This window comes from Anser anser, assembly GCF_964211835.1.
Source record: "Anser anser genome assembly, chromosome: 2".
NCBI classification, from domain to species: Eukaryota; Metazoa; Chordata; class Aves; order Anseriformes; family Anatidae; genus Anser; species Anser anser.
Window position 1 is genome coordinate 142,964,638 of NC_139721.1, and position 26,135 is coordinate 142,990,772.

The following is a 26,135-nucleotide window of genomic DNA, read 5'->3' on the forward strand; positions in this document are numbered from 1 at the left end:
CTTACCCTCCAGCAGATCGACACTTCCCCCCAGCTTGGTGTCATCTGCAAACTTACCGAGGGTACACTCAATTCCCTCATTCAAGTTATCAACAAAGATGTTAAACAGGATGGGCCCCAACACCGACCCCTGGGGAACACCACTGGTGACCAGTTGCCAGCTGGATTTCACTCCATTCACCACCACTCTCTGGGGCCGGCTGTCCAGCCAGTTTTTAACACAGCAAAGCGTGTACCTGTCCAAGCCATGGGCTGCCAGCTTCTCCAGGAGAATACCATGGGAGACCAAGACAAAGACCTTGCTGAAGTCTAGGTAGACTACGTCAACAGGCTTCCCCTCATCCAACTGTCAGATTACCCAGTCAGAGAAGGAGATGAGGTTGGTCAGGCAGGACTTGCCTCTCATGAATCCATGCTGACTGGACCTTATCCCCGTTGGTCCCGGATAAATTGCATGATTGCATTTAAGATGACTTGTTCCATCACCTTTCGTGGCACCGAGGTCAGGCTGACAGGCCTATAGTTCCCCAGGTCAGTATCAATAGTATGGTTTTAGGAATATGTTCATTTCACAGACTTGCTGTATTAAACTATATATAGTTTAAGAGAGGAGAAGGCCGAATGAGAACAACATTGAGATGCTTGGTGCATGAGAACCATGACGGTCTATCAGTTGTAACTGCCATGAATAAGAATCAAAATCTACATCTTCATTCATATTACACATACTTAATACTCAAAATTCCACCAAGATCAATGGAAGCTAAGGGTCCTCAGCCTACTTTAAGGGTATTACATTTTTAAGCCCCTGGACTACTATTTTACTGATTGCGTGTTTTATGCTATGTTAAATACACTTGACTTTATATTTTTAATTCTATGGAATTTGTTGTCAGTGATGGTATGTGAATGATTAATGACACCAGAAATATTTTCCTGTTACCATTGAGTGACTTTAAAAGTCATTAAATGTAAAGTTTTTTGGTTTTTTTTTCACTTTTTTTTCCACTTCAAACATTTTTAAAAGTTAACACAACACTTAAGTTGAAATAGCTATTATATACCATTTGTATATTCCATAAACACAGTGCAACATCACTGAATTCAGTAATTCTTTAGTGCATTTATGAGTTGCTAATGGATTTTTTTGACTGATGACTGCCCATTTTTAAACTTATATTTAGTAAACATAATTGGTCAGATTGTCAACATTTTAGAATTGAGTAGTTCTTGAAGTTAAGCAGTTATGATGATAAACTCTGGATGATAAACCCACCCTGATAAATCAAGAAGGTGATCGAGTATCCATTCAAAAGCATTGCACAAATTGGTTATATTCTGTCCCACAATTAATATACAAATCATATTTATGATTTTAAAATTGCACCTTGCTCTGAAGCTGAGTTAATTCTTTTGCAAACACACTGTCGATTGTGGCTGGCATCTGCTGATAAAGAGAGTTGGAAAGGTCTTTCTTAGCAGCTCCTTTGTACTTCACCTGCAGGGGAGAAAAAGGTGACACACAATGAAAAAGTTGTCAGATACAGTAATCATACTAGATATTTTTCCTATTAAACCAAGAACATTAGAACTGGAAAAATCTATATGTTGTCTTATAAACTGTCAAGCAAAAACATTTTCTTAAATAACAGTTTTAAACTACTTTAAGTGGATGTATCTAATTCAGAAATCAATACAAAGATACAAAGTACCTGCTAATTAAATTAGCATTTGAGGGGGGAAGTAATAAATAAGGCAAAGCAGATTTTTTTTCTACATTTTACTAAATCATTTCAAAAAAAAAAAACTATTATTTTCTCATTCTCTTTTCTGAATTTTTGGAATGGGAGCAGTGAATTGTCAATAGAACAATATTTTACCAATTACTATGTACTAGCAGTTAAATATAAGTGGAAAAGACAGGAACATTGAAGATAGCATAATTGTCATCATTTCTATTTAATCTTCTCATGTTACAGACTCAATTTTAAATTCATTTCTATTTCTCCTGTGCTTTCTTCAGTGTTCAGCACTAGCAATACTTCACAAAAGGGCCTTTTGAGAACAGTCAGAATAATAGTTCAAAATCTGTGAGGCTTTGCTTCAGATCTAAGTTTTTCAAATTTTAAAAACCATGTCAGTTATTGCTGTAGAAGTATTCATATATATATCAAAGATATATTAAATGATACTGCCTAATGTCTTGAGCTTCCTGTGCTCTATTTATCAGAGACTAGTTTCCTGTACGTGTTACATATATCAATAATCTGCTATAACATTTGTTGATGTTTCCAAAAACAAAGGGCTATGTTTGCTGCTAAGAGAGAATTTCAGAAGTGTTCAAGTTTTGCAGAAACAGGTTATGGGACACTAGAGGTCAGTAATTTACAAGATAAACCATCCATCATATTATTGCATTTAAGTAAAACATCTAGCTGCAATAGGCAAGAGTGCACAACGAGATAATATGGAACACACTTTTTTTTAGTTTTGAAATATCCTTATGACTCTAAATCTTTGACTAATTATTAGCAGTAGCTTCAGTATCTGACAGATTCTATAAATACCCTCTCTATATTGTGCTTTTGCAGACACAGTCGGCAACAGTCTCTCTCATAAAGTTAATTTCATCACATGTATGCCACTTGGGAGTTGCCACTCTTTCTCAGAAATATGAAGATAAATATAAGAAAAATGTTCACCAGATGCATTTATATTCAAAGTAGCCATACAACAAACAGATGTATATCAGAAACACTATACAGAATGTATAAATTGCATAACTCCAGACCTTGGGAAGCCCTTTATTACAGTCATAAAAGGAAGCAAAACAAATGAGGCATTCAAGTCTTCCAAAGGTTACAGTGACAGACAAATCACTCAGAAACAAAAATTCCATAACAGAAGTAACTGTCAAGTAGAACTCCTGCTACTATTCTCAAAACTACAGATAATAATAATAATAATCAGAGATGCAATACAATGACACCTTGTACCTGGGACATGAAGAGCTGGGAGTAAACTGTGTTCTACCATTTTGGAAGCTGCCATTTTTTTTTGCCACTACAGTAACATATGAGTGTTTGCACATGCCAATTTATACACAAACATCTAAAAACCCATAAATGGGTGTGCATATAAATGCGTACACTCATACAAGTACCAGGCAACCTGCAGATGGCCTTTACGCAATCTGTGCCTCACTTCCCTTGCTGAAGGGCAGGGGTGATAATACAGTAACAGGTCCTTCTCTCCTCCTCTTTGACAGTCGGGCTACCAGTTCTCCACAGCAAGGCACCTCTGCACAGATGTAATTTGCAAACATCATCACGGCAGAGTAACAAATCTTTTTCCTGCTCCTCAGTTTATCTATCTATAAAATGGCACAGTTATGACTGCCTCAGAACCGTAAATAAAATACCTTGGAATTCTGGAATAAAAGTTTTGTATACTTACAAATAATTATTACTCACATATACATTATACAATAATTACATATAGTGGTTTAAATTACATCAACTTTAAACAGAGTTATTCTTTGAAATAAGCCATCCTTCCCCTGCTGGTAAATATAATCTTCATACACAGTGTCTTTATGAAGAATAAGAAGTGAAGAAAATTCTTCAATCTTTTAGGTCTTACCTCAGAAATAAAAGCTCCGAGACTTTTCACATGTTTTAACTGTGGGGTGTCAGGTACAAATATGCATTTGCCCTTAGATTTTTCAAACTCTTCTTTATAGTGTATCTACAAAGAGGAGAAAAGAGAAGTTTAGTTGTTCTTTAAAATGGAAAAAAATAAAGTAGCTAGTTTAATTTAATCTATTTTGTTCATTTATTTATTTGTGGATAACATGCTGGGTGGCTTGCAAACATCTCAGGCTGGATCAAATTAAGCCACACAGGAAAATACCCAGTTCTCATGCACAGAACCAGGGCATGTAAAAGTCACAGAATTCTCTAATATTAAAGATGAAAAAGATATAATTTTTCCCTATATCTACAGCACATTTTTTCCCACTATCCGTAGATGTTCTATCCTTCTAAAGAAAAGTTGAGTCAAGGCTTTTCTCCTTGATCCAAAAGATAAAACTGTTAAACTGGCTTCTAACACAGACCTTGCAAGCCCAGAATCTGTATAGCATAATCAAATGCCTCCTTTTGAACCTGAGAGTTAAATTAACAAATTCAGAAGGCCACGGCCAAAGCATTGCCTACAAAGCACCCCAACAGCTGTGACATACAGGTAATATCAGACTCACTTTAAAAGGAAAGAAAATTTTAAATCAAGCCATTTCATAAGTCATGTGTATGCACAATAAAAAAAAAATAAAAAAAGAAATAATAAAAAAAACATTTTGGAAGCAAAATACCACAATGTGTTTTGCAAAAAAATCAAGTGCTTATTTTTTAAAAACACCATCAAGTCCCATTTTTCCTACCATTGGACAAACAATAGGGGCAGGTGCAGTACGCGGTTATCTGAAAAAAACCACAGGACTGTTGAAGAAGTCAGAGCTACAGTTTGTACTAGAGATTGTGAGGAATGTAAAGTCTACAAACATGGTGTATGTGTAGAGACCTTTACTATGTAAGAACTGTGTGGAGAAAGATGGTGAATACGATGAGATGGTCTAAATATATTTTAAAAATGGACACCTTCCAAGTGTATTCCTTTGTTTTAAAGGTACTCCCAATAAGTAGTCTTAAATTATTTTAGTGACATTTCTTTGTTTAAACAATATATTATATAGCATAGTTTAGTTCAATGCAAATTGAATGATTTAGGATTAAGCTATCCTGGTTATTATCTGCTATCATTTCTCTAACCTCATTTTCACATTCTGCACAACAGCACCTTGTATCTCAACTTGCTGACAAGCACTGACAGAAGCAATATGATCTGCACCTGATCATTACAGAAATATGCAGTCTTAATTTCCTCTTTCCCTGAATCCTTTGTGGATATCACAAGTTCTAGCCTAAATTCCTAGCAAGTGACTTGGAAAATTCATGAGAAAGATGGTAGCTTACACAGAATCAGCTCCTGAACTTTCTGATGCAAGCTCTTTGGCTACCACATAACAGACTAGAAAATGCCAAAGTCCTTTCAGACTGATGACTATATAAACATCACAAAGGAAATATTTTTGATTACCAGTTTTCTTATCCAGATCTGGACTGCTGAAAGAATCTACATCACGTTACCATATCGTGTAATCTTACTTTGTAAACTATTGAGTATTATAAGTAAAAACTGCTTGGAAAGTAAAGGGCGTAAAATTACTGTGCATCATCATTTCACTCAGGGTCACATAAATCCAACGGTTTGTGTAACACGGGTGTGAGACACTGTATTCCAAGGTAATCATAGAGCAGTACACAAAAACTGCAGTTTTGTGATAAGGATGAGCAGGTGCCTACTGTCAACGTGCATGCAATGCATGCATGCACTTCTAAGTGTGTGTATGAGGTGGGGGGGTGACTATGAACATGAATGGCTTGAAAAAGAGCTGCATAGAATTATGGTTATTCACAGTGATATGTCTAAGAAGCGATACGGAACATCTAAAGAGCTGTCTACTGGTTAGGTTTGATTGAGTTCCCAGTAGGAACCCCTGTAAAACTGAAACTCTGGAGAGGAGACGGAGAGCCTTTCTGCTCACAGCTTAGACAAATCACCCACAGGTAACTGAGAGTTGACTGTAATTACATCCATTTTAATTACAGAGCAATAATTATATTCAAAAATCAAGCATGAAAACCTCCTAAGGTATCTCATAACGGGAGGAATACAAGACTAGAAGAAACAATCAAAGCCATTCTACTGTAAAAAATCATGCTTTCAAAATAACCAAAAGCAATGAAGTAGTAATGTCATTTCTTTATTACTCATATTTATTAGAGTAGCCCACACAGGTTCAAATGAATCATTTAGAGAGTACATATAACAAAATCTGTGTCCATTTTTAATTCAACATGCTCCATTTAGCTATAGAAGTGTTTGTATCACTTAGAGTCAGGCAAACTGTAGACAAAATGAGACAAGTTTAACGTAGTCATGACATCTGTACTTAAAAAGCATACTTATTGTAAATGAAGTAAAAGAAGAGACTAAAGAGTTTGGCTATGACAAAACATAAACAATGGCTGGAAGAAATACGCAGAAAAGATAATATTCATTTTAGGGGTTACATATTCAAATGTCTAAAATACTGAATAGGAAATTTTGCCTGTGAGTGCCTTATCCTTCACCACAAAATACACTGTTTATGTTGAGTAGGTCTGGTAAGCCTTAGAAAAAAAACAGATAATAGGAAAAATTTGCAAACGATGGCCTTGAGCCACCACTGCTCTTTTGATATACTTTTGAAGCCCAATAGCTCACTAAAGTCCCAATTTTTAATAGCTCTCTCCTGAGCCCTTTCGTTTCCCAGATTAATCATCGAAGTACTTTGACCAGCAGCACAGCTAACCAGTAAAAGCAGATTAAAATTCCCAGACAACCATCAAAAGAGTAAGTTTCAAATTGTACCTTTTTATTTTTTCTTAATGGATGTTATATGACAAAAATCAAACTATAAATAAAGGTCATCCAGCCTTTAGGCTGAAGCTTCCTGACTCACCAGAAAAATTCATCTTGCCCATGGCCTGCTCTGTCAGTCTTTTTCACAGGGCAAACTCAGGAGGAGTCTGTGGGCTAAGGAAAAGACTTCAAGTGGTAACAGCCTTATCTAAGAAGCCACCTTTCTTTTGTATTCAGGGACATGTGTTTATCTCATTTAAATATAAGTATACTGGAAAAACTGTTCTTAACATTTTGACATCACTGACATAACTATGTTGACCGTCATCATGCCAAGATCCATTACAGAACTGTCTTCTCTCAAAGACTTCTTTAAGCTCACAAGAACAATAAAATGTCTGAACTGAATGTCTTATCTAGCTCTTATGCTAAACTAAAAGGGAACGTTTTTTCCACTAAGGATTCCCTTTCCAATCCTTCATTTCTTAAGTTATAATCTCTCATAAGCGTGTAAGAACTGTGTCAGGCCACGGATCTACCAAAATTCTCTCTTTGGCCACAGAAATCTAGAGAAAAGTATAAGAAGGCAAGCATAGAGTATTATTGCCCCACAGCATTTTACTAGACTAAAGCAGTTTGGACCTCAAAGTCCACCTCAGTTAGAGGCTCTGACTAGTAATGGAGAGCACAGAGGAATAGCTCCAGCCTGAATTAGGAGGTCACAAACCTACTGATATCAGAGGAAAGGCATTCTATTTCTATACCAGATTATATATCTCTTTAGCATTCCTTTGCTAAAGCAAAGGTGGCCTCCATACATGGGCATTTAGATGGTAGGTAGTAGTATTTTTTTGCTATAGGTGACAAGAAGCACTGGTGCCACACATGATGGAAATTCAGCAGACTCTTCAGAAGGCTCAGTGTCTGTCTCTACCAAAAAGCATTAAGATAGTTTGGTCAAAGACTGTTTAATTGTATAATAATTTACCTCTGCTTATAATAGTATTCACAATATTACAGCACATAATCAAAACAAAGAAGAGATGAAGAGATACTAAAATATAAATAATACAAGCAAATGGATGGGCTCAGTTTCAATATGGAAGAGAAAAGGCCTGGAAAGGAAGGTAATTCATAGAAATCGAATATACATGACAGTTTTGAAAGCATCTATGAAATAAAATTGCATAATGGAGGGAGATTAAATGAAATGGCTTTAGGGAGAAACAATTCAGGGATATCACAGCCACAAAACAAATATCTGCCAACCTCAAATGAAGATGGGAATTTCCTGAAGAACAGGAGGAGCACATAAACACTTCCCAGCTTCCCTCTACATATACAGCTCAAGCCTGCCAGTTACACATGCACTAAGGAATGCCATCACAACAGTGTTGTTTTTTTTTTAATTATATTGCCAAATTAAAGTCAGCCTGCAAAGAATGCAGGGTGAGCATAATGCAATCCCAGTATCTCGAGTTATGAGCACTCCTGTCACTATGTTCTGATGGAGGAGCTGTGCTGGCAAGTTCCCAGACAGACAAGGACAATTACACACCCTCGTGGCCAGCAAGGACAAGGGCTGCTGTCACAAGGTCATGTTGGGCCAAAACTGTAAGCCCCAAAAAACATTGCACAGCTAAAATGTACAGATATTCACCAATGATACATCCACACAAACAACAGATTGGGGGGGGGGGGGGGGGGGGAGAATATATAAAAAGTTTTGAACATTAGTGAGTCCAAATGCAAACTCCTTCCATCTTTTTGGCCTCTGCAATGAAACGTGCAAGGCGAAGAACTTACCCCTGCTGTAAAGGACTTAATTCATCATAAGAAATTCCAAATATAGTCAAAAATTTCTGGGAGAAAAAATTCACTCCCCAGGCATACTCATATTTTATCTGAGCTAATGAACACACACCTACTGATTTCAGCAAAGGCTGAAAAAGGCCCCAGAATGTGTGCCGTTTTTAAACACAGAGCATCGTGAGCATTTTGAAATTAAATTGGTCCTAGACCACTACATATTAATACAGCCTTGAAAGCATTAATGACACTTTGCCATTATGCTTTACATATCTCAATGAAAATCTAACACGCAAGCAAAATGCATCAGAAGCTTTCAGCAAGAGCCCACATCTCTGCACCATTACAGGCTTCAGAAACCTGGCTTAACTTAGTTATTCACTTTAGCACCCAAATCCCTGCAGAAAATCAGAGAAAACACAGCCACTACATTTATTAGATAATTAACAGCCACAGCCAACATTTCTCCTAATGGGTACACAGTACAGAAATAATTCATTTTTAATGAAAGCAAATATTTCTTCAGCATTTTCAAGGGGCTTTTGCCTTGAAGATCAGCAACCATGTTTAGAAACAAATTGCACTGAAGCAACATATGTATTTTGGGTCAGATCAGTGCTTCAGCTCTGTTTTTATTTTGGCCTTCACATGAGTTAACAGGCACTTACTGTGCCAGATGCCATTCATATCCCAAAGAAAGCTTGTAGATAGCCATCACTGAAGATATTAATATTCTCTACTGCTTCCTAAAATAGCTTGAGATTACAAAAAAGCCATTTTGGTAGCTTCTCTTAAGGTACTACCTAACTTTCAGCAATCTTCTTGTTAAAATTAAAATACTACCAGATGGTCCATGGACAAAGAGGAAGCTTTGACCTTGTCAAGCCACACTTTTGAGCCAGCACTGTAATGCCTACATATCCCGGATACTGTTTTTCTGTGTTACCTGTTCTATCTGATACATATTCTCTAATTCTTTACAATATAGTTTCTCTAGGTCCTATTCTCATAAAATCAACACACTCATTCACCTTGAACAATAACATCCTGAGTCTAAATACCATATTACAACACAACATGAACCGTTCCCCACTTTTCAGTTTCATTAGGAGAGCACTCGTTAAGGCAAAACTCTCTCCAGTGATGTCTTCTTAGCTGCCATCCAGCATCCTCAGTGTAGGAGCACAATCAGTCTCATTGCAATTCATATGAAGGTACAAAGCTACTTTTCAGACACGCTCTCCAGGAAGAACACAGAAATGCACTTCTGCTAAGGTAAATTGGATATTGTTATATTCAAGCAATTGGATGTACTCCAATTTTAAATACCTTGTATCTGATCTACTATGCTTATATAAGATCTATATATGATCTATGGTTTCAAAAATCTACAGTAACTAAGAAAAGAATTTGATAGCTAAATATTTTTTAAAGATACCCTAGCATTTCAGTGGATTTTTCCTACAATGTGTAAGTCAATAATAATATGTTAAGCAGTTTTGAGCTTCTATCACCACAGACTAGATAATAATCAAATAGATAATAATCAAATTAGTCTGTTTGATTTTTATCCTATTTCCTTACAGTTATGTATATTGGCATCCAGTTCTGTTTTAACCAAACAAACTTCATGGGTTTAGGCTACAACTAACAAAAATACTGCATTTTCCTGGTGAAATCAGCCAACGCATTCTCATGGAAGACATCCTTTGTGTGAGACCCACTTTTTATACTCCTTCCTAGGGCCTGTGCCTCGTACTGCCCAAGTGGTACTGCCTAAGTGGACTTAAGGTATCACAGTAGGCTGTGCTTTTCTATTATTTGTGCTTTTACATTTGAACCTTGGACAGGCACATGCTGCATTATAAATATCTGAGTAATTATGTATTGTAAATGTTTACACACACTAAATATAAATCCACTGAAAAGAGAAATGTAAATGTAAGGATGCAGTCACTGTCACTTACGTCACTTATTATTTCACTGCATTTTCGGGCCAATTCCATATTTCGGTCCTCAATAACAGGCTTGAGGAAGACCTATAAAAGAAAGGTAATTGTTCCAGGTTTATTGCCCAAAAAAAGAGTACCAAGAAAAGGAAGTATTTTTCAAAGCTACAGGGTTTTAACTCACCGTTTCTTCTTCCTCATCCTCATTTTCATCCTCCCTGAAATCCTGAATGACAGACACTCGCATTTTAATACTTCCAAAAAAAAACAAATACACTAAAAAGGTTCAGTGCTGCAGGAAACAGCTCAGACTCTACAGCATGCCTGGAATCAATGCTTCATTTGTGTCCTCCACCACACTTAACTTTACCAAGGCTCCTTCCTTATTTAGGCAGCACTTGACAGCTTTTATCTGAACAATTCAGTGTGAGTGAACTGAAAGGCATTGCAGATGGCCTTGCTAGCTATCAGTCACTGCAGAGCTAATGCTTTCTTACAGATAAAATATAACTAAATGACCTATCCCAGTCAACTATTTTTAAAATGACTGTGAACACACTTAATTAAAATACTGTGATTCAATTAATTCATAACATAAGCAATTTAGCAAAATTAACAGACATAAATGGGAACACTGATTCTAAAGCCATGGGAGAACTGCCCAGTTCAAAGATTCAAGGCAACACAGGCTCCAAAACCAGCCATCACAAAATTTTATTTTGCTGGTCCAATAATAGAGCTTTTTGATTTATATATACATATATATATATATACACAGACACAATACTCACATTTTCCAGTAGATGTGACAGGTAGTAGAATATTTCCTGAAAAATATTTTTCCACCAAGTGTATAAAATCCCTTAAATGCCTTACATATTATGTCAGCTGATGTTTAAACCTGTGCACACATAGATACAAACACATCTGCGTATTTACAAATATACTTGGCTATTTACTTACATAAACATGTATGTTCATCCACCCTTAGAAACTGTCATAGTCTCAAAACCAACCTTTTTCAGTATGAAGTCCAGCTGCAATTAAACTGAAAGACATCCTTATTCCAAAGGATATGGTATCACAGTGTTTGCCTCTGCAAAACAACCAAAGATGTATTAAGGATCAGTTGGAGTAACCAGCATTTTAATATTATTTTCTTTCTAATCTATAGCACGTATACATCTCATTTTATACAGGTCATGATTTTGAATTTCATCTAGCAGAGTGATTCACTGCTACAGAGCTTTGCAATCAGGCAAAGGAATGTGTGCTCTTGGAAAACCTCTTCAAAGACTATTAAGTACTTGAGCCCAAACAGTGCCCCTAGAGCTTGTTTAAAAACACATTTCCTTAGGAAAAAGAAAACCATTTTGAAGGAGAGGAAAAACACAGCATTTCACCTAGTTAAGGTCTGAAAATATGAAAAAAATATATATTAAGAAAAAAGGTACAGACTGTTTTCCATCTATAATAATCAAGAGGCAGAATTCTTTATACATTAATAGTACAGAAAGATTCAAGGTTTTTCATTCTGCTATTTCAAACATAAGTTCCAAAAGTCCACATTTGAATTAGCTGTGCTGATGTTCATGTTGAAACCTGAAGGCCTGGTTTGCATAAGTGAGGATTACCTTTAATTTATGATGACTGCTTTTGGAGCTCAGGATGTTTCATCCATGTGGAAACAAGCAGTTTAGTCTTATAAGTTGGGTATTCACAATAACTGGTCATTGTTGAAGACTATGGCCACAAAAAAATGTATTCCTAAGCAACAGACTCTTGCATGATTTCAAGTACCATATGTTAAGGAGACAGAGTACCTACAAAAGCACCAGAAAGAAATGTAGAACCAAGGCTTCATACCTACAAAAGCACCAGAAAGAAATGTAGAACCAAGGCTTCGGTTTTGTATTTTTGTGATAATATTGCAAATACTGTGTTCTTCCAGCACAGTTTATTTCCCTTTCCTTCCTATATTTAATAAATTTTGTATGTGGAGACATTGAAAAATATGTAAGAGGGTAGAGAAGAGCTATTAGTAGCTGCAAAGCTTGCTGAATACAGGGAAATCTTTTGCTATTTTTCACCCTGGAAAGCAAGTATGGTCAAAATGACCACGTCAAAACTGTTTGGGTTTTGTGGGGTAGAGAAGAAACTCAGATTTTTAACATGCTTACATTGTATTTGGTGGTTTTTCAGCAGCTGAACATAGCATAATTTATAAAGTAATTGTGGTTTTCCTGTAATGGTTTCCTCATAATAGATCTGCTTTCTCATTAGCATGATCTTGAATTGATTTGATAGGATTTCATTTTTTCCCATTTTTGTGTCATCTGGGTAAGACACAAGTAGGCATTCAAACATGCTATGTCCCATATGACTTCCATAATACAGCAATTGCAAGGCAGCTGCTACAACTCATTAAAGAAAAATATAATACTATGCACAAAGTGAGCAAGGAAGAAAAATATTACTGTACCAACTAACCACACACACAAATTATTCAATACGTCTCTCTTCAGATAATAGATGCACTAAGAGACTATATGATATAATAAGCTGTCTTCCATCTTTTTTTTCCTCCTCAGAGCACTGAATGCTGTCAGATACCACTTAGTTTGCCATAGAGCAACTCTGAAAATTAAATATATACAGATATAATTCAGAGAAGAATTTCATAGAATCATAGAATGGTTTTCGTTAGAAGGTACCTTAAAGATCACTCAATCCCAACCCCCTGACATGGGCAGGGATGCCTCCAACTAGACCAAGTTGCCCAAAGTCCCATCCAACCTGGCCTTGAACACTTCCAGGCAGCAGGAACTAGATATGCTTTAAGAGATGCATAGTTTAGAAGTGCATTACAATTTTAATAGCAGCTTGCAGGTCAAGAACAAGTTGAAGTTACTTCCAGAAGAGGCAATAAATAAACCAGGATCAGCAGGCATGTTTGGCACAGCAAATATTTGTGTATGTTGACAGATACTTTTAATATCTACTCTAAAAATACTATATCCAATCTAAATATAGATCTAGTTAAATGCTGGGCTTTAAATCCTCAAAATGAAGTACTGTTTTATTAAATGTGATTTTTCACCTGCAAATTTTTTTTTTTTTTTTGCCAAAACCTCCAAACTTACACTTCTGAACCATTTTCCACTATATATAATGGAAACTATCATCATTCATTCTGGCACAAAACAAAACAGACTAAACAAAGCCCATTGGCACAGAATGTTAAGAAAACAGCACGGTAACGGACTGCTGATCAATATATACACAATAATATTTGTAAGCATACAGGGTATGGAAAAATGAGATTTTTTTATTGCATTATAGATATCTTAAGGATACCTGTAGACCCTCTGCATTCACACAGTGGATAGAAACAGGTTATTCAGGGCACTACCCAACATAAATTCATTCAAAGTCTGTAAGAAAATTCTGCATAGCTCCAAATTTCTACTTCCAGCCATTCTGCATGGATGTTTCACATCTCAGTTTAAATTTGGCCTTAAGGCTAAGGAACAAGGCTATTCTGTTAAAGAAGCTGCACCAAAATCAAGAGAACTCTACGTAGGCAATATTGCTCACAAAATCACAATATTTGCAGTAAGCAAGTTACACTTGCACATCCAACTTACTATGTATGATCTTCTGACAGAGAAGCCTTCTAGGAGACAACTATATGGCACATCCTATGAAAGAAGACATCTGAAACTCCCAGCACTTACAGCCATCATTTGAGTGTCTCAACGTAATATCTTTGGACACAGAACGTTATTCCAGTATTAGAAGAGGCAGAAGGGAAAGAAAAATAGGGTATAAAGGAGCTTGAGTCACCATTAGTATAAGTTGGCCCAGCATGCACACAAGTCAGTCACACAGTTGTGCAAATGTGGTTTGATCACACACTGTTACACTTGACCACACTTGACCAAAGCTCTGCCATCTCCTTGTTCCTTTAATCAGTCTTTTAAGAAATACATCTAGGATACGTCAGCCCAGAACGTCAGAAGACCTCATCTCATTCTGGTCCTAATACACACAGCAATTCAGCAGCTAAATTCAGTTCCATCACTGAATGAACACCATCACTGGACTTGCTTGGTGTTATCTCCCCCCCCACCTCCACCCGCATCCCCCCCAAAAAAAAAAGGTACCAGGAATGGCACAATCTCAAACATCTTTAACAGAGTTATTCTTGGATTATTTTAACACAGGTTACAAGTTAAGGACAGAGGCATTTCAGCTGGAAAACCTGCAGAGTGTTACAGTGACGTGTATGTTATGAACATACTCCTTTGCAATTCTGGATTGAAAAAAAAAGGTAGAGTTTTAATGCTTTAACTATAGTGCTTCCACATACAAAAAAAAAAAATCAACCCACAGACTTCCCTGAAATGAGAACGTAATTTTCTGTTCTCACTGGACAGATGCACACACCACTGAAATAAGGACAATTAATTCAACAGAACACAGCTGGTGGTCCCTTTTCAAAAAGCACACAAGGCATTTGTAAGCACTGAGATTCATTACTTCTCATTTCTAGAAATACTCATCTATCAGACTGGAAGTTACTTGCAGTGCTGCCCAAGGAAGTTCACAGCTAGGCTATCAGCACCACAATCACAAACAGAAAGAAGGCAAGGGTTCCCAGATTGCCAATTTTAACCTCCTCTGAACATGCAACACCAGTTAACATCAGCAAAAGAAAGTCAAGAGATGGTTCCATCCACAACATTGTATCAGTCATCATTAACACTGCGTTTGTCAACAACACTTCAAAACCTGCAAATATCTCATAGTTCTAAGCTAAGATTTTCATTCAGTTGAAGTTCTTTTATTCAAGGTTTTGGTAAATCAAAGAGAGTTGGAATGGTATTTTTGAACACAAATACAAATAAGATCTTAGAACAGTGAATTTTTAATCCCATAAAATATAATGAATTATGAATTTCCAGTGCCTTATATATAATAAATAGTAGGGTTTTTTGGTTTTTTTTGTTTGTTTATTTTTTTAACGTCTACTCACAAAGATGGTGTCTAAGCACAATTGGATCTTGATGACAGAGCATTTAAGAAGTTTATATGGTACAAATAGTTTCACATAATAATACCTGATCTAATCTAGTTAACAAAAGCAGTGTATCTGTGCTAGCATGACACTGTCTGAGTTAATAAACTCTTTCCCACACTGCTAATTATTCTAAGAAATGAATCATGCAAACCCATTCAGAAGAAGTGGGAGTATTCATCATGGCATAAGATTGTGCCATGCAGACATAACCTTAGCTGTGATGAGTAACAACGTACTGAAATAAACCAGTATAAAACTTTTTCAGGTAGTAATGTGTATTCTAAAAAAAAAAAAAAAATTATAATAAAATAAAAAAATTAAAACTTAGCTTAATTTTCCTAACAATATTCATACAAGTGCCTACTACTTTTGCACAATAGTTTCTAACCTTCAAAAATGAAATTTCCTAAATGGGATACGTAGTTTCCCCTATTCTTTTCTGATTTTTCATTTGTCAAGAAGTCAAACCCCCAGCAACAGGGAAATTTGGCATTTCCACCCCCAAATATTTTCACTTTAACCAGAAGCTTGAAAAATCCTTTCACAAGTCGATGCAGCAGGAAGCGTGACACTAATCAATCACATTTAACTGTATTGCAATTGTTTCATCTACTCTACCTGACATAGCTGTAGCATTTCCCATTCTTGCCCAGTGTCATAAAACCCCTTTGACGTTAGTCAAGTGTCACAGTAGGTATGGGAATCCACCAAAGAAATGGCATAGGAGCAGCCTGTACACTAGTCACTGTAACCAGTGGACAGCAGTGCACCCAAGCCATCCAACACCCTGCAACACGTGGCTCAGATTTCACAGGTTTATTCTTCAGAAGATGGCTAGAAACTGAAATTAGTAGTTGACTGGGTTACTGTGTGAGGCTTCCAAAAAAGTTAAATCACATTCAGCAGAAGCAAATTCAAAAGGGAATTTATGGGTTTTCTCTTAGGACTTCTCAAATGCAGTGAAGGTTTTGATAACATTTGAAAGATTTCCATTCGCAAGATTTTCATTTTATCCAGACATAAGTCTTACATAAGAAAATGCCAGGACTGCTTAGTGAGAATTTGGAAATTTTACCTTGCTATAATAATCACAGCTAAAATTATTGATGATTGTAGGTAAAATTTATGAAATCAGTAGTAAGTAAATTTCATTTTGCATCAATACATCCTAAGAAGCGAAAGATACTCCCTTTCTCCTCTTAGTGATTACATACTCAAATACAGCTTAATGTAGTCTGACAACTATATTATTACATTAAATTACAAATAACAAAAAGATATATTTGACTAACATACAGACTCATTCTCTTCCACACATTTTCTTAGCCTTGTAGACTGGGCATGTGCACCTATGAGGAATTTTTCTTGTGGCATTTTTAGAATTCAGCTGCCTGAACTGCAAAAACTAGACCTTTCCTATAAATTTAATTTCAGTTATAAATATATCCAATAGCCCATAACCCTCACTTACTTAATAAATGTTGTTGGTTTTATTCTGGAAACTAAAACCACAGTGGTTTTTATTTTTCTTGTATTTAATTGTGCTTTTTCTCCTTTATATTTTTGCTCTTCTTGTGTTTTGATAAACCTAATGCTGTAACTTTAGTCATGCTCTCTCTGGAAGGAACAATACCATAAATAATACCCACCTTTATGAAACCTTTATAAATGTATTGTTCCAGAACATTTCATATTCCTATGACACTCAAGTAAGCTTATTTTTGCATCAAATTGCTGGAGACAGATGATGATGAAATAAAAAACTAAATTATTTCTTAATAGTTATCAAAAATCATAGGTTTTAAACTCCAGAACAGCCTTTAGAAAACTCCCCAAAACACAAAGATAAAACCAAACAGGATTAAAAATAAATAAATTTAATGAACACATTTGAAGAAACGGAAGTCATTTGGTCAATGTTGAAAAAAGTATTCAAGTAATTTCATTTTTTGATCAAGAAAAATAATTTCAAATCATAAATAACTGATGCAGAAGGTATATTTTGAATATCTTCAGGCACAAGAAGACCAAAAAAATGTAATTGTGTGAAGCATACAACACCCTTAATGTCCTTAGTACTATGATTCTTGAATAGCTCTCATTTGGAGAAAACAAAATACTAGTTTTCTTTTTTTTCTTTGTGAACTGTGCCTACTGTAAGATTTAAATTAGATAACAAGTTACACAGACTTTGTGTCCAGGAGTGATTAAATCTGGACTGCCATAGTCAGGTTTCCTTCCTAGCCTATTGTTTCATGAATGACAGGTTAAGACAACTATACACAAGAGCTGTACTATGAATTTAGCAGTGTATTCAAAGACAAAACATTTCATATAAAGAATACACATTTTGAAAATATCCGTTATTTTCAAGAGAGAAAATACATAATGACTAGCATATAGATCATTCTCTGCAAAAAACCTGCCATTCCAAATTATGTGCTTAAGTATTATTTTTGTACTGTATATAATAGGTTTGGATTTGGAAATAAAACTGTTAATAACCCTGCATTGAAAAGAAACTTACAGCAAAGAACCCTGTACTGAGGGCTCTCTGCACCACCTAATCCTATAATTGAGTTCCTGGTTGTAATTCAGGAGAGCAACTTACAAGTTCTTAAGCATTGACTACAGTGTTGAAGAAATTACACTAAAAATACAATAGCTAGCGATAATAAGGCACAGGAATGTTACATCCTTACATACACTCTGTTTAACAATATACCCAAGTTTCCATGACAACAGTGACAAGATGATAAAAACATCTTCCATCATCCACTGAAAAACACATTTCTGCTTGTATCATTGCTGAAGTGGCAAGCATCTAGTTTAGAAATGCTGACAAACATTTAGTAACATATTTTTAGAGAAATACACATAATATTTTTAAAGGATTTAACTGAATACTTGAACCAGATTAAACCATTTAATTACCTGGCAATTTTTCTTAGTATTTCAAAACAAGTTATATAAAACTTTACCTTTTACTTTAGTCATTGTCCACAGTTTAGCTGCAAAACTTCAGTTTAAACCTTATTTTCCCTATGGAAATCTCTTCTGTATAGATTGAATAAAAGCTGATCTAGCATTTCCCAAATAAACAGCACAGCTTGTAGTAGATCTACAGAATAAGAACTTTAAAAGAGTACACAACACATTACCTCTTCTATCAAACTTCACACTACTTACTTTTCAAAAATATCACAATAGACCAGCACTACTGCTACAACCATAGGAAACCTGGAACATTAAAAACATAAGTTCCCATTGAATTCCATCATGATTTACAGTAAGAATTTCTTTTGTCCTATTTTTTAATTGGCTTCATTTTGCTCTATCATTCAAAAAAAAAAATCTGCTCTATCAGTTATGTCCTTTACCTTCACATTAGAGCATCATAATACTTCTAGTCTGCTTTGTTTTCTCCAAAAAAATAGTGGTCACAAAATTGGCAATTCTTGCTCCATATATTGTACTGTCATTCCTGGGACTCAATTATCCTTGTAAACAATCCCAGTGAAATCAAGGGGACTTAACTTACATTTACTTGGATATTGAAATTTCTAAATGAGCATACTTCTCATCTGTAAAATACCATCACAATACTTATAAAAATGTCAGTTCTCAAAATTTACTATGGGAGATAACAGTTCTCATAAACTAATAACAAAAATTTTGCACTGCAGTGCTCCTCACGTATACCTACAGTATCATATTAAAAGCAGACTGAATTACAGTTCTTCAAATCAAGGAATGCTAATGCCTGCACCAAGTGAAATAATGCAGCAAGTATCTTCTGAGAAAAGGAAGGCAAAAGAAATAATATACAAAGTGTTTTGTACACCACACATTATTCAGAAATCCTGCCTTTGGGCAAGATCTCGTTACTGTTAATAACATTAAAGAACAATAAATGCTTTCTCCTCATACAGTTTCTTGTGGGTAAAATTTTGAATAATCTTATAAATAGAGGACTAGAGCCTCTGACGGGAGATACAGGCACAACGTAAGCTGAGTCCTCACCCTGTCGGCAGGCATTTGAGGACAGTGCTGAGTCAGGCATATGTAAGAACAGGCATGGCTCCAGACTTGCTCCAGATCACACTGGTGACCCCCACTACCTGACAAACCTAGCACAGACAGATTTGGGAGGTACAGCAGACATCATTCAGAGAACGAGTTGCTTCCTTAGAACATCTGGAACTTTGTAAAAAGAATTCAGACCAGGATAAATACCTCCTCTACAGAATTGCTCCTTGCTATACATTTGAGGATATACAATCATCCTATAATTCTCTTTTGCAAGGTGGAGAACAAGGGGCCAAAAACTAAAGCAACATCTCCACAGTAAGAAAGGAGGCCTGTGATGAATCAAGATTTCCCAACTCCCAGCCCTCCAGTTTTAATGCTGATAATCATCAAGCTTCTCAGGAGCATCTTACCCGTCTCTTTTTCAGTGATATTTCTATTAAGTCATGTCCAACATAAACTGATTCTTAACTTCTAATTATTTAGAGCAAGTAAGACTGACGTTTTTTTCCTAGAACATTTTGCTATCTGTTAAACAAATTTTAGAGTTAATATAACTTCAAAAATAAGAAAAGGAAATGTGGGAAGAAAACAGAACACAGAACAATCTTTAACTTAGGATCTTATACTAAACTATAATTAGTAAGTGACTGGGTTAACATTCAGCTTAGAATTAGAATATCAGTGCAGATATACAGTAGTTATGCAAATTAATTTCAATGTCTCTTTAGTTATGGGTAGTAACTATTTGGCATGAAACAAGCAAGATAACCTCTCTGAAAGCTGGGAATATATAGAGAGAGATAAGATACCATGTTCCTTCCTTGCCCTCTGAAGCCTAAATTAAAGTTACACTAAGATGCTTCTATATTTAATTAAAAAGAATAGATGATATTCAAAAGTAAACTTCAAGTCTTATTGGGTAAACTTCTATTTAAATTGCTTTTTTTCTTTTTTTTTCTTTTTTTTTTAACATATACAAAAGAGAATTAATCTGTGTTGGGGCCTAAGGCCTAGCTTTGAAGAGCTTTTAGTCTTTTTATCTCTCTGATGATCTCATGGGAAGTCTGAGCCTGCCTTTCAGCAAGGAAACCTCCAAAGCCCGAGGCTGCCTCTGGAAGAATATTTGCCTTCAGGTCCATCGTAAATGTATTTTGGCAGCTTTACACTACAGCTAAAAAAAAATCTCAATCTCATCAGAAAAGTGTAAGTAATAATGATAATCTGTAATACAAGACTGTAAACCCTAGGGGCAGGAAGTGCCTAATCTGATGTATATGTATTCTATTCTAGACCCACAGAAGTTAACTGCACATTTCATTTCCTTTTTTTTTTTTTTTTAAACCATCTCGTTGGAAGATGAAGATGCAGCTATAATATGCTCTCTGTTGAAATTCAAAGTATGTCAGATGCAGTTTCCCCAAACTTATATTTAAATCCTAGGACATTAACACCCTGTACAGCACAGTACTTTTAAAGTTATATTAGTCATAAGGCTGAAAATGAGTTTAACCTTATTGTCCCATTATCATTACATGTACAAAAAACCTTTGGAGCAGGAGCCAGAACCCAGCCACTCTTGTCCCTCAGTCCCATGAGGGCTCTGAGACCCTTCTCTGACCTGTGAAACTTCTGTTCCTTTCTACACCATGGCACAACTTCAGCAAAATGCCTGAGAGGACCCTCACCACAGTCAGAATTAGGCCACTCATCTGTGGGCTCAGCCACCTTTGGGGCTGGAAGCAATATCTATCATTTCCCAGATGAATGCCATTACACCTGAACTAACAGGAAAATGGTTATAAGTCCTCCCCAGTCTAAACAACAGCCTTGATCCTGAGCAAACGTGTTTGCGAGGCATGTGTTGCTGTTGCAGGGTGGCAAACAGGCTCCACATCAAATCCAAAGGCTTCAGGTGGGACTTCTGATGAGATGTAATTGGAAGCCAAGGAGAGGTTTTGGAAGGAGAATGGTGAATACTGACTGACATAATGCCGTAACAACTCTGCAGGCTTCTCTGTGCTCTTATGCACATTGTGAGGCAGTTTCAAAAATGATGTTCTGGTTAAGTCTCACTTTAGCACCCAAATTTTTTGTGGATGTCACAGTCTTCAACTTCTTACTTTAAGAAGTCAGATTATCCAACTTTATCTTACAACATGACTGCAGAATCATTTTAATACCAAAATTTTTGCAACAGTTTGCCTGGTGGACCAGCCCCAGCAGCTTTTTGGAAAAGTATTTGTTTAACTTCATAATGACTCAGAAGCACACAGAGGTATCATTTATCAGACTACCAGTATATAATATCAAATTAAGAGACAAAAATTTAAAAAGTGCAAATTAGGTGCTCACACACTTTGCTAGATAAAAAAATAAAATAAAAATAAAAGCAGTCAATTGCCAAGTGGAAGAAACATATACCTGTTAGTCACCTTCAGAAAGGACAATACAAACCACCCTACATGAAACAGCTAACCATCCTAAATTGGAGAACAAATAATTAACATTTTGTCAAGAATTAATCTAAAGAAGTGAGACTCCCCTCTGGATGAAATGATTATTTTCCAAGACTCAACTTTTAAGAAGCATAAGGTCACTCCAAGGACAGAACTCCTGAATATCATAAAAGTTAAAAAAAAAAACAAATCCTTACATACAAACATAAGACAAAAAACTCTAAGTAAACCAGAGAAAATGATGAAGCATTTTAAGTCTGCACTCCAGTTTAATGACCCCAAATGATATGGGTTTTGTCTCATCTCTTGAGTCAACCAAAACACTAAGATTTAATTTCAAAAATTTCAATTAAGCATTTTGTTAAGGCTATCTTAAAATAATCTGTATTTTAACTGCAGAAATGTCATCTTTAACCCAGCTATGACTTACTAGATGTACAGATACAAGTTATGCAAGCAGATAAGTGAATTTTGTCCACATGTAGAAATCTAGATGATTCTGTAATTTGTCCAATTTAATTAAAATCAAGTTTTGTTACATTAAATTTGGTTTGTCTCTACTTCCTGCTCAAGTCTATCAGGCTTTCCTGCTTTGTCTTAATTTGAAAAGCGCAGAAATTCTGTTGTGATTTGTTTCCTTTAGTGTGAAATGACTTCCAGACAATGCAAGAATATGGACATTCCTCGTGGGTTTTCTGTCCCCTACAAATTATAATTCATTCTGCCAGAGACTCTCTGCCGGAGACTATGCACCTTAATCCACTACTTATCCCTTGTATTCTAGCTACAAAAGAAAGTGTTTAAAAATAAACATGCTCCATGTTCAAAAAAAAAAAATTTAAAAAACAACAACAGTTTTCATTCCCTGTAGAGAGCCGTCATCTTTACATCAAAAATGACTACATGAAATTAAGCCCTGAGAGTCCCGTTCTACCAAATTAAAATCATTTTTAAGATTAAATATATGAGAAATTCTCTGTCATACACAATTCTTCTGCATAAAAATGGCAGAATCTGCAATTAGTAAAAAAATATTAGAGGTGCTCAGCACTCACTATATTACTGTTCGCAAGCAATGTAAAATAGTGTCATCAGCTAAGCATCTGCACCATTATATTTGAAAGAAAAATACCCTAGATGTTTTCTGTGTTTCAGCATTTAGTTTTTAGTCAAAAGCATACATGTTTGCTTGTACAATGCAAAGACAGTGTTAACATTAAGATTTAGCACGAATTCAATAGACTTAGTTTTAACATTACCTGACCTCTTTTATAGAGCATCCTTTCAACAATTCATTACAAAATAATCTTATCCATTAAAAACAATTCTCATTATTTACAGGTTAACTTCATGCAAGCTTTGAAACAACTCATGCTCAGATCACAATGACCTGAAGAACACAAGACTTCAGAAACTGTAATACAATTTAGTCAATTTATCTAAGGCACTGAGACAAGAAACTGATGAAATCACTGCCAAGATTATTGTTATTTTCAGAACCCGACAAGACGGGATCTTTCAGGCAAACTGTAAAGATAGATACTGTAGATAATATGTTCTACCAGTGTAACCAATATATGTATTCCAGATTCAAAACATGGCTTCCTTTTTTTTTGGAGTTTGGCAGACCTTGAAGAAAAAAAAAAGAAGAAAAAAAAAGAGAGAGCCTGGAGTTATCTAAACTTTAAAAGCAATTAGGTATAAATAGAAGATGAGATCATTCAGTAAATCTCAGTTAACAGCTAAAACCCAGGCTTCCTTCTTTTACAGAATGTATTATCCACAATATGGTTTAGTCTACCGCACTCCGAATTGCACATTATACATTGCCAAAAGCAGTAAATGTGCTCATTTTTGGAAAAAGTCTATTCATATATTCTCTGTCCATGGGAAAAATATAACTTGGAATTGAACACTGTTCCTCTAATCACCTGTTATATACAGAAATAAACTTTATTTGTATCAATTAAAATATAAACTGAAACAGACAAAGGATTTTCCCATCTTTGCTCCTTGTGAAAGAGAGTAGGTTTTGAATCAAATTATGTCAAATATTGCTTGCCAGTATTTAAGATTGATAAAGGTGTAGAAATGTCTTCCTCTACGTCACTCATCTGAACAGCAAAAGAGACTGTAGATCTGGGCTTCGCTTGGACAGCCCTGTGTTCTGCCACATGGTGTCTGATTTTCCCATCACCCTCTCTCAGGATACCTAGATGTCATAATCTTTCATTTAATAAATAAATTTTAAAAATGTCTCTTTAAATAACTGTTTGTTCAAAACATATTAGCATGAAGAATTTGTTCTGCATTTGTTCTGGGCAGTCTGGTGGAGTGAAAATTCAGAATGATGGACAGCGTTTGAAGTAAAGAGAAAAATTGAGTGAGAGTTGACATTAGTAGAGCTCTTCTTTTGTTCACAGTGAATATTAATGACTCATACTCAGCCTTTCATCAAAAATTCATTCAGAATGTTATTGGAAAAAATGCTGCACTTGGAGAGACGTACTCATGCCACTGTTGAATCAGAAGCTGGCAACAGCTACAACAATATGCATTTTTAAAGTATATCTTTGCCTTTTGAATAACTCTTTCATACAGTAAAAGCTTAAATAACATGCCTTCCATGTCTCTGCTTATGATTTTGAAAATGTTGTCTCTTTGCACCTATATTTTGGAAACTCAACTGGAAAAATACAAAGACAGTTTAAGACAAGAATGACTGTGGAAGTAACGTTGTTATATTCCCTTCCATAGACTTGTTTTAATTCCCAAATTCATCTGTAATGACAGATTTTCCCTCTCAGGTGAAACAGTTTGTTAAATGCTGCATTTACACAAGGCAACGTCTGCGTATATGTTTTAATTCCTTTCAGTATTCTACCTGCCTTAGCTCTGTATTTTTCAAAAAAAAAAAAAAAAGTGGGATAGTGGGTAAAAAGATGTTTATTTTTCCTACAGATAATTGTAGCCACATGATTTCCTCCATACCACTGTGGCTTTTCATTCTTTTTTCCAACCTCCATTCACTAGTGGTGCTTGGCTGCACAAAGCTACCACTATCATTTCAGATTTATGGAAGAAACCAGCTGAAGGAATAGCTAGCAGCACAAAGCATGCCTTCTCCTGAAACCTAAAGCTGACAACGTTTGTGAAAATATGGTAGTGTTTAATACTCTCAATAACATGTTCTTGTACTGCATGGTGCAGTTAAAATGTTTTTTACTTAAATCATACACGAAGACTGCTCCCACATACTGGACATTACATTGACATAACAGCCTTAGTATGAAAGCAACTCAGGATTTCAGAGTGACTGTTATCCTCACCCTGCCTCAGTCTTCTTTCTTACCCTGCCTTCAGTCACTGGAATACCCTAAACAAAACTAAGTTCCTCCTCACCTGATTGAACGAACCTCATGAATCACCAACTTCATGGTTCCCTTTCCCAAGATCACTCAATCTGACCATAAGTCACAGGCTATGTCATACTAGCCCACTCTTACAAAACATTACCACAAACTCCAAACACCAGTTCAGAGGTAATTTTGGTGAGACCACCTACACAGAAAACATACCGCTTATCCCATGATATTGTGAAAACCAGGGTTGCTCTAACAGATGCCACTGGTAATAAGAATGCTGTCTGCACTAATGCTAGGTTTATGTGACAGGAGCTGAGGAGAGCGAAGGGGAAAAAAGGTTAGCTCTCACAAAACTGCTAAGATGAACATTGCCACAGTGCAAACTGTAAATTCATTTTCCAATGCCTCCCACAGGCTAACCTCTTGCCTGTTCCCGCATCATCCCCATTTCTCTCCCACTGCTATTATTCCACGGGCTCCACAGGAATAAGTCCCCTCACTTCTGAGCTGGAGCATGCTCCCTCCGGACACGTGAGAGTTTGAGTACAATCTCTAACATTTCTTTATAAACCAAATATGCTCCAGGGCAAAGCCAACTAGGGTAGTTTAATCCCATGAAGTCTCCTGGTAAATGACCTTTCACTGGTGTCCCAAACAAGCAGAACCTGAGATACAATAAGACATCTATTCCTGCAATGAAAGTATGACACAACCAGAGCAGGTTACATTATGAAAAACGTAACCAAAAAACTCAGCTGACTTCATACTTTTCTACCTCATAAAAGAGAGCCAACACCACCAAGATACAGAACAGTAAATATTAATTTTTACATGAAATCAATTGTAGATTGTGAACACACTAATAGCAGATGTGCTCAATCTCAACATATAATTTTTTCATTGTCACTCCACAGATG

The 26,135-nt window shown here is 35.8% G+C and overlaps 1 protein-coding gene across 9 annotated transcripts in view; it reads right to left on the reverse strand.

The window, feature by feature from the left end:
• The window catches only part of NEBL (nebulette), a 262,410-nt gene that overhangs the window by 87,426 nt on the left and 148,849 nt on the right, over positions 1-26,135 (reverse strand). For 4 of the 9 annotated variants that reach the window (XR_014579453.1, XR_014579454.1, XM_083823605.1 and 1 more), the window contains exons 8-13: positions 11,299-11,378; positions 11,074-11,183; positions 10,467-10,536; positions 10,301-10,372; positions 3,642-3,746; positions 1,387-1,497 (exon numbers count right to left, since the gene is read on the reverse strand). The exons of 2 other annotated variants lie outside the window; for them this stretch is intronic. Coding sequence is in view for 3 of the 7 variants with exons in the window: in XM_083823605.1 (XP_083679731.1) it covers positions 1,387-1,497; positions 3,642-3,746; positions 10,301-10,372; positions 10,467-10,529 (351 nt within the window). In the remaining 4 variants the exon portion in view is untranslated. 3 more of the 9 variants (XR_014579451.1, XM_083823604.1, XR_014579452.1) reach the window with 2 other exon arrangements.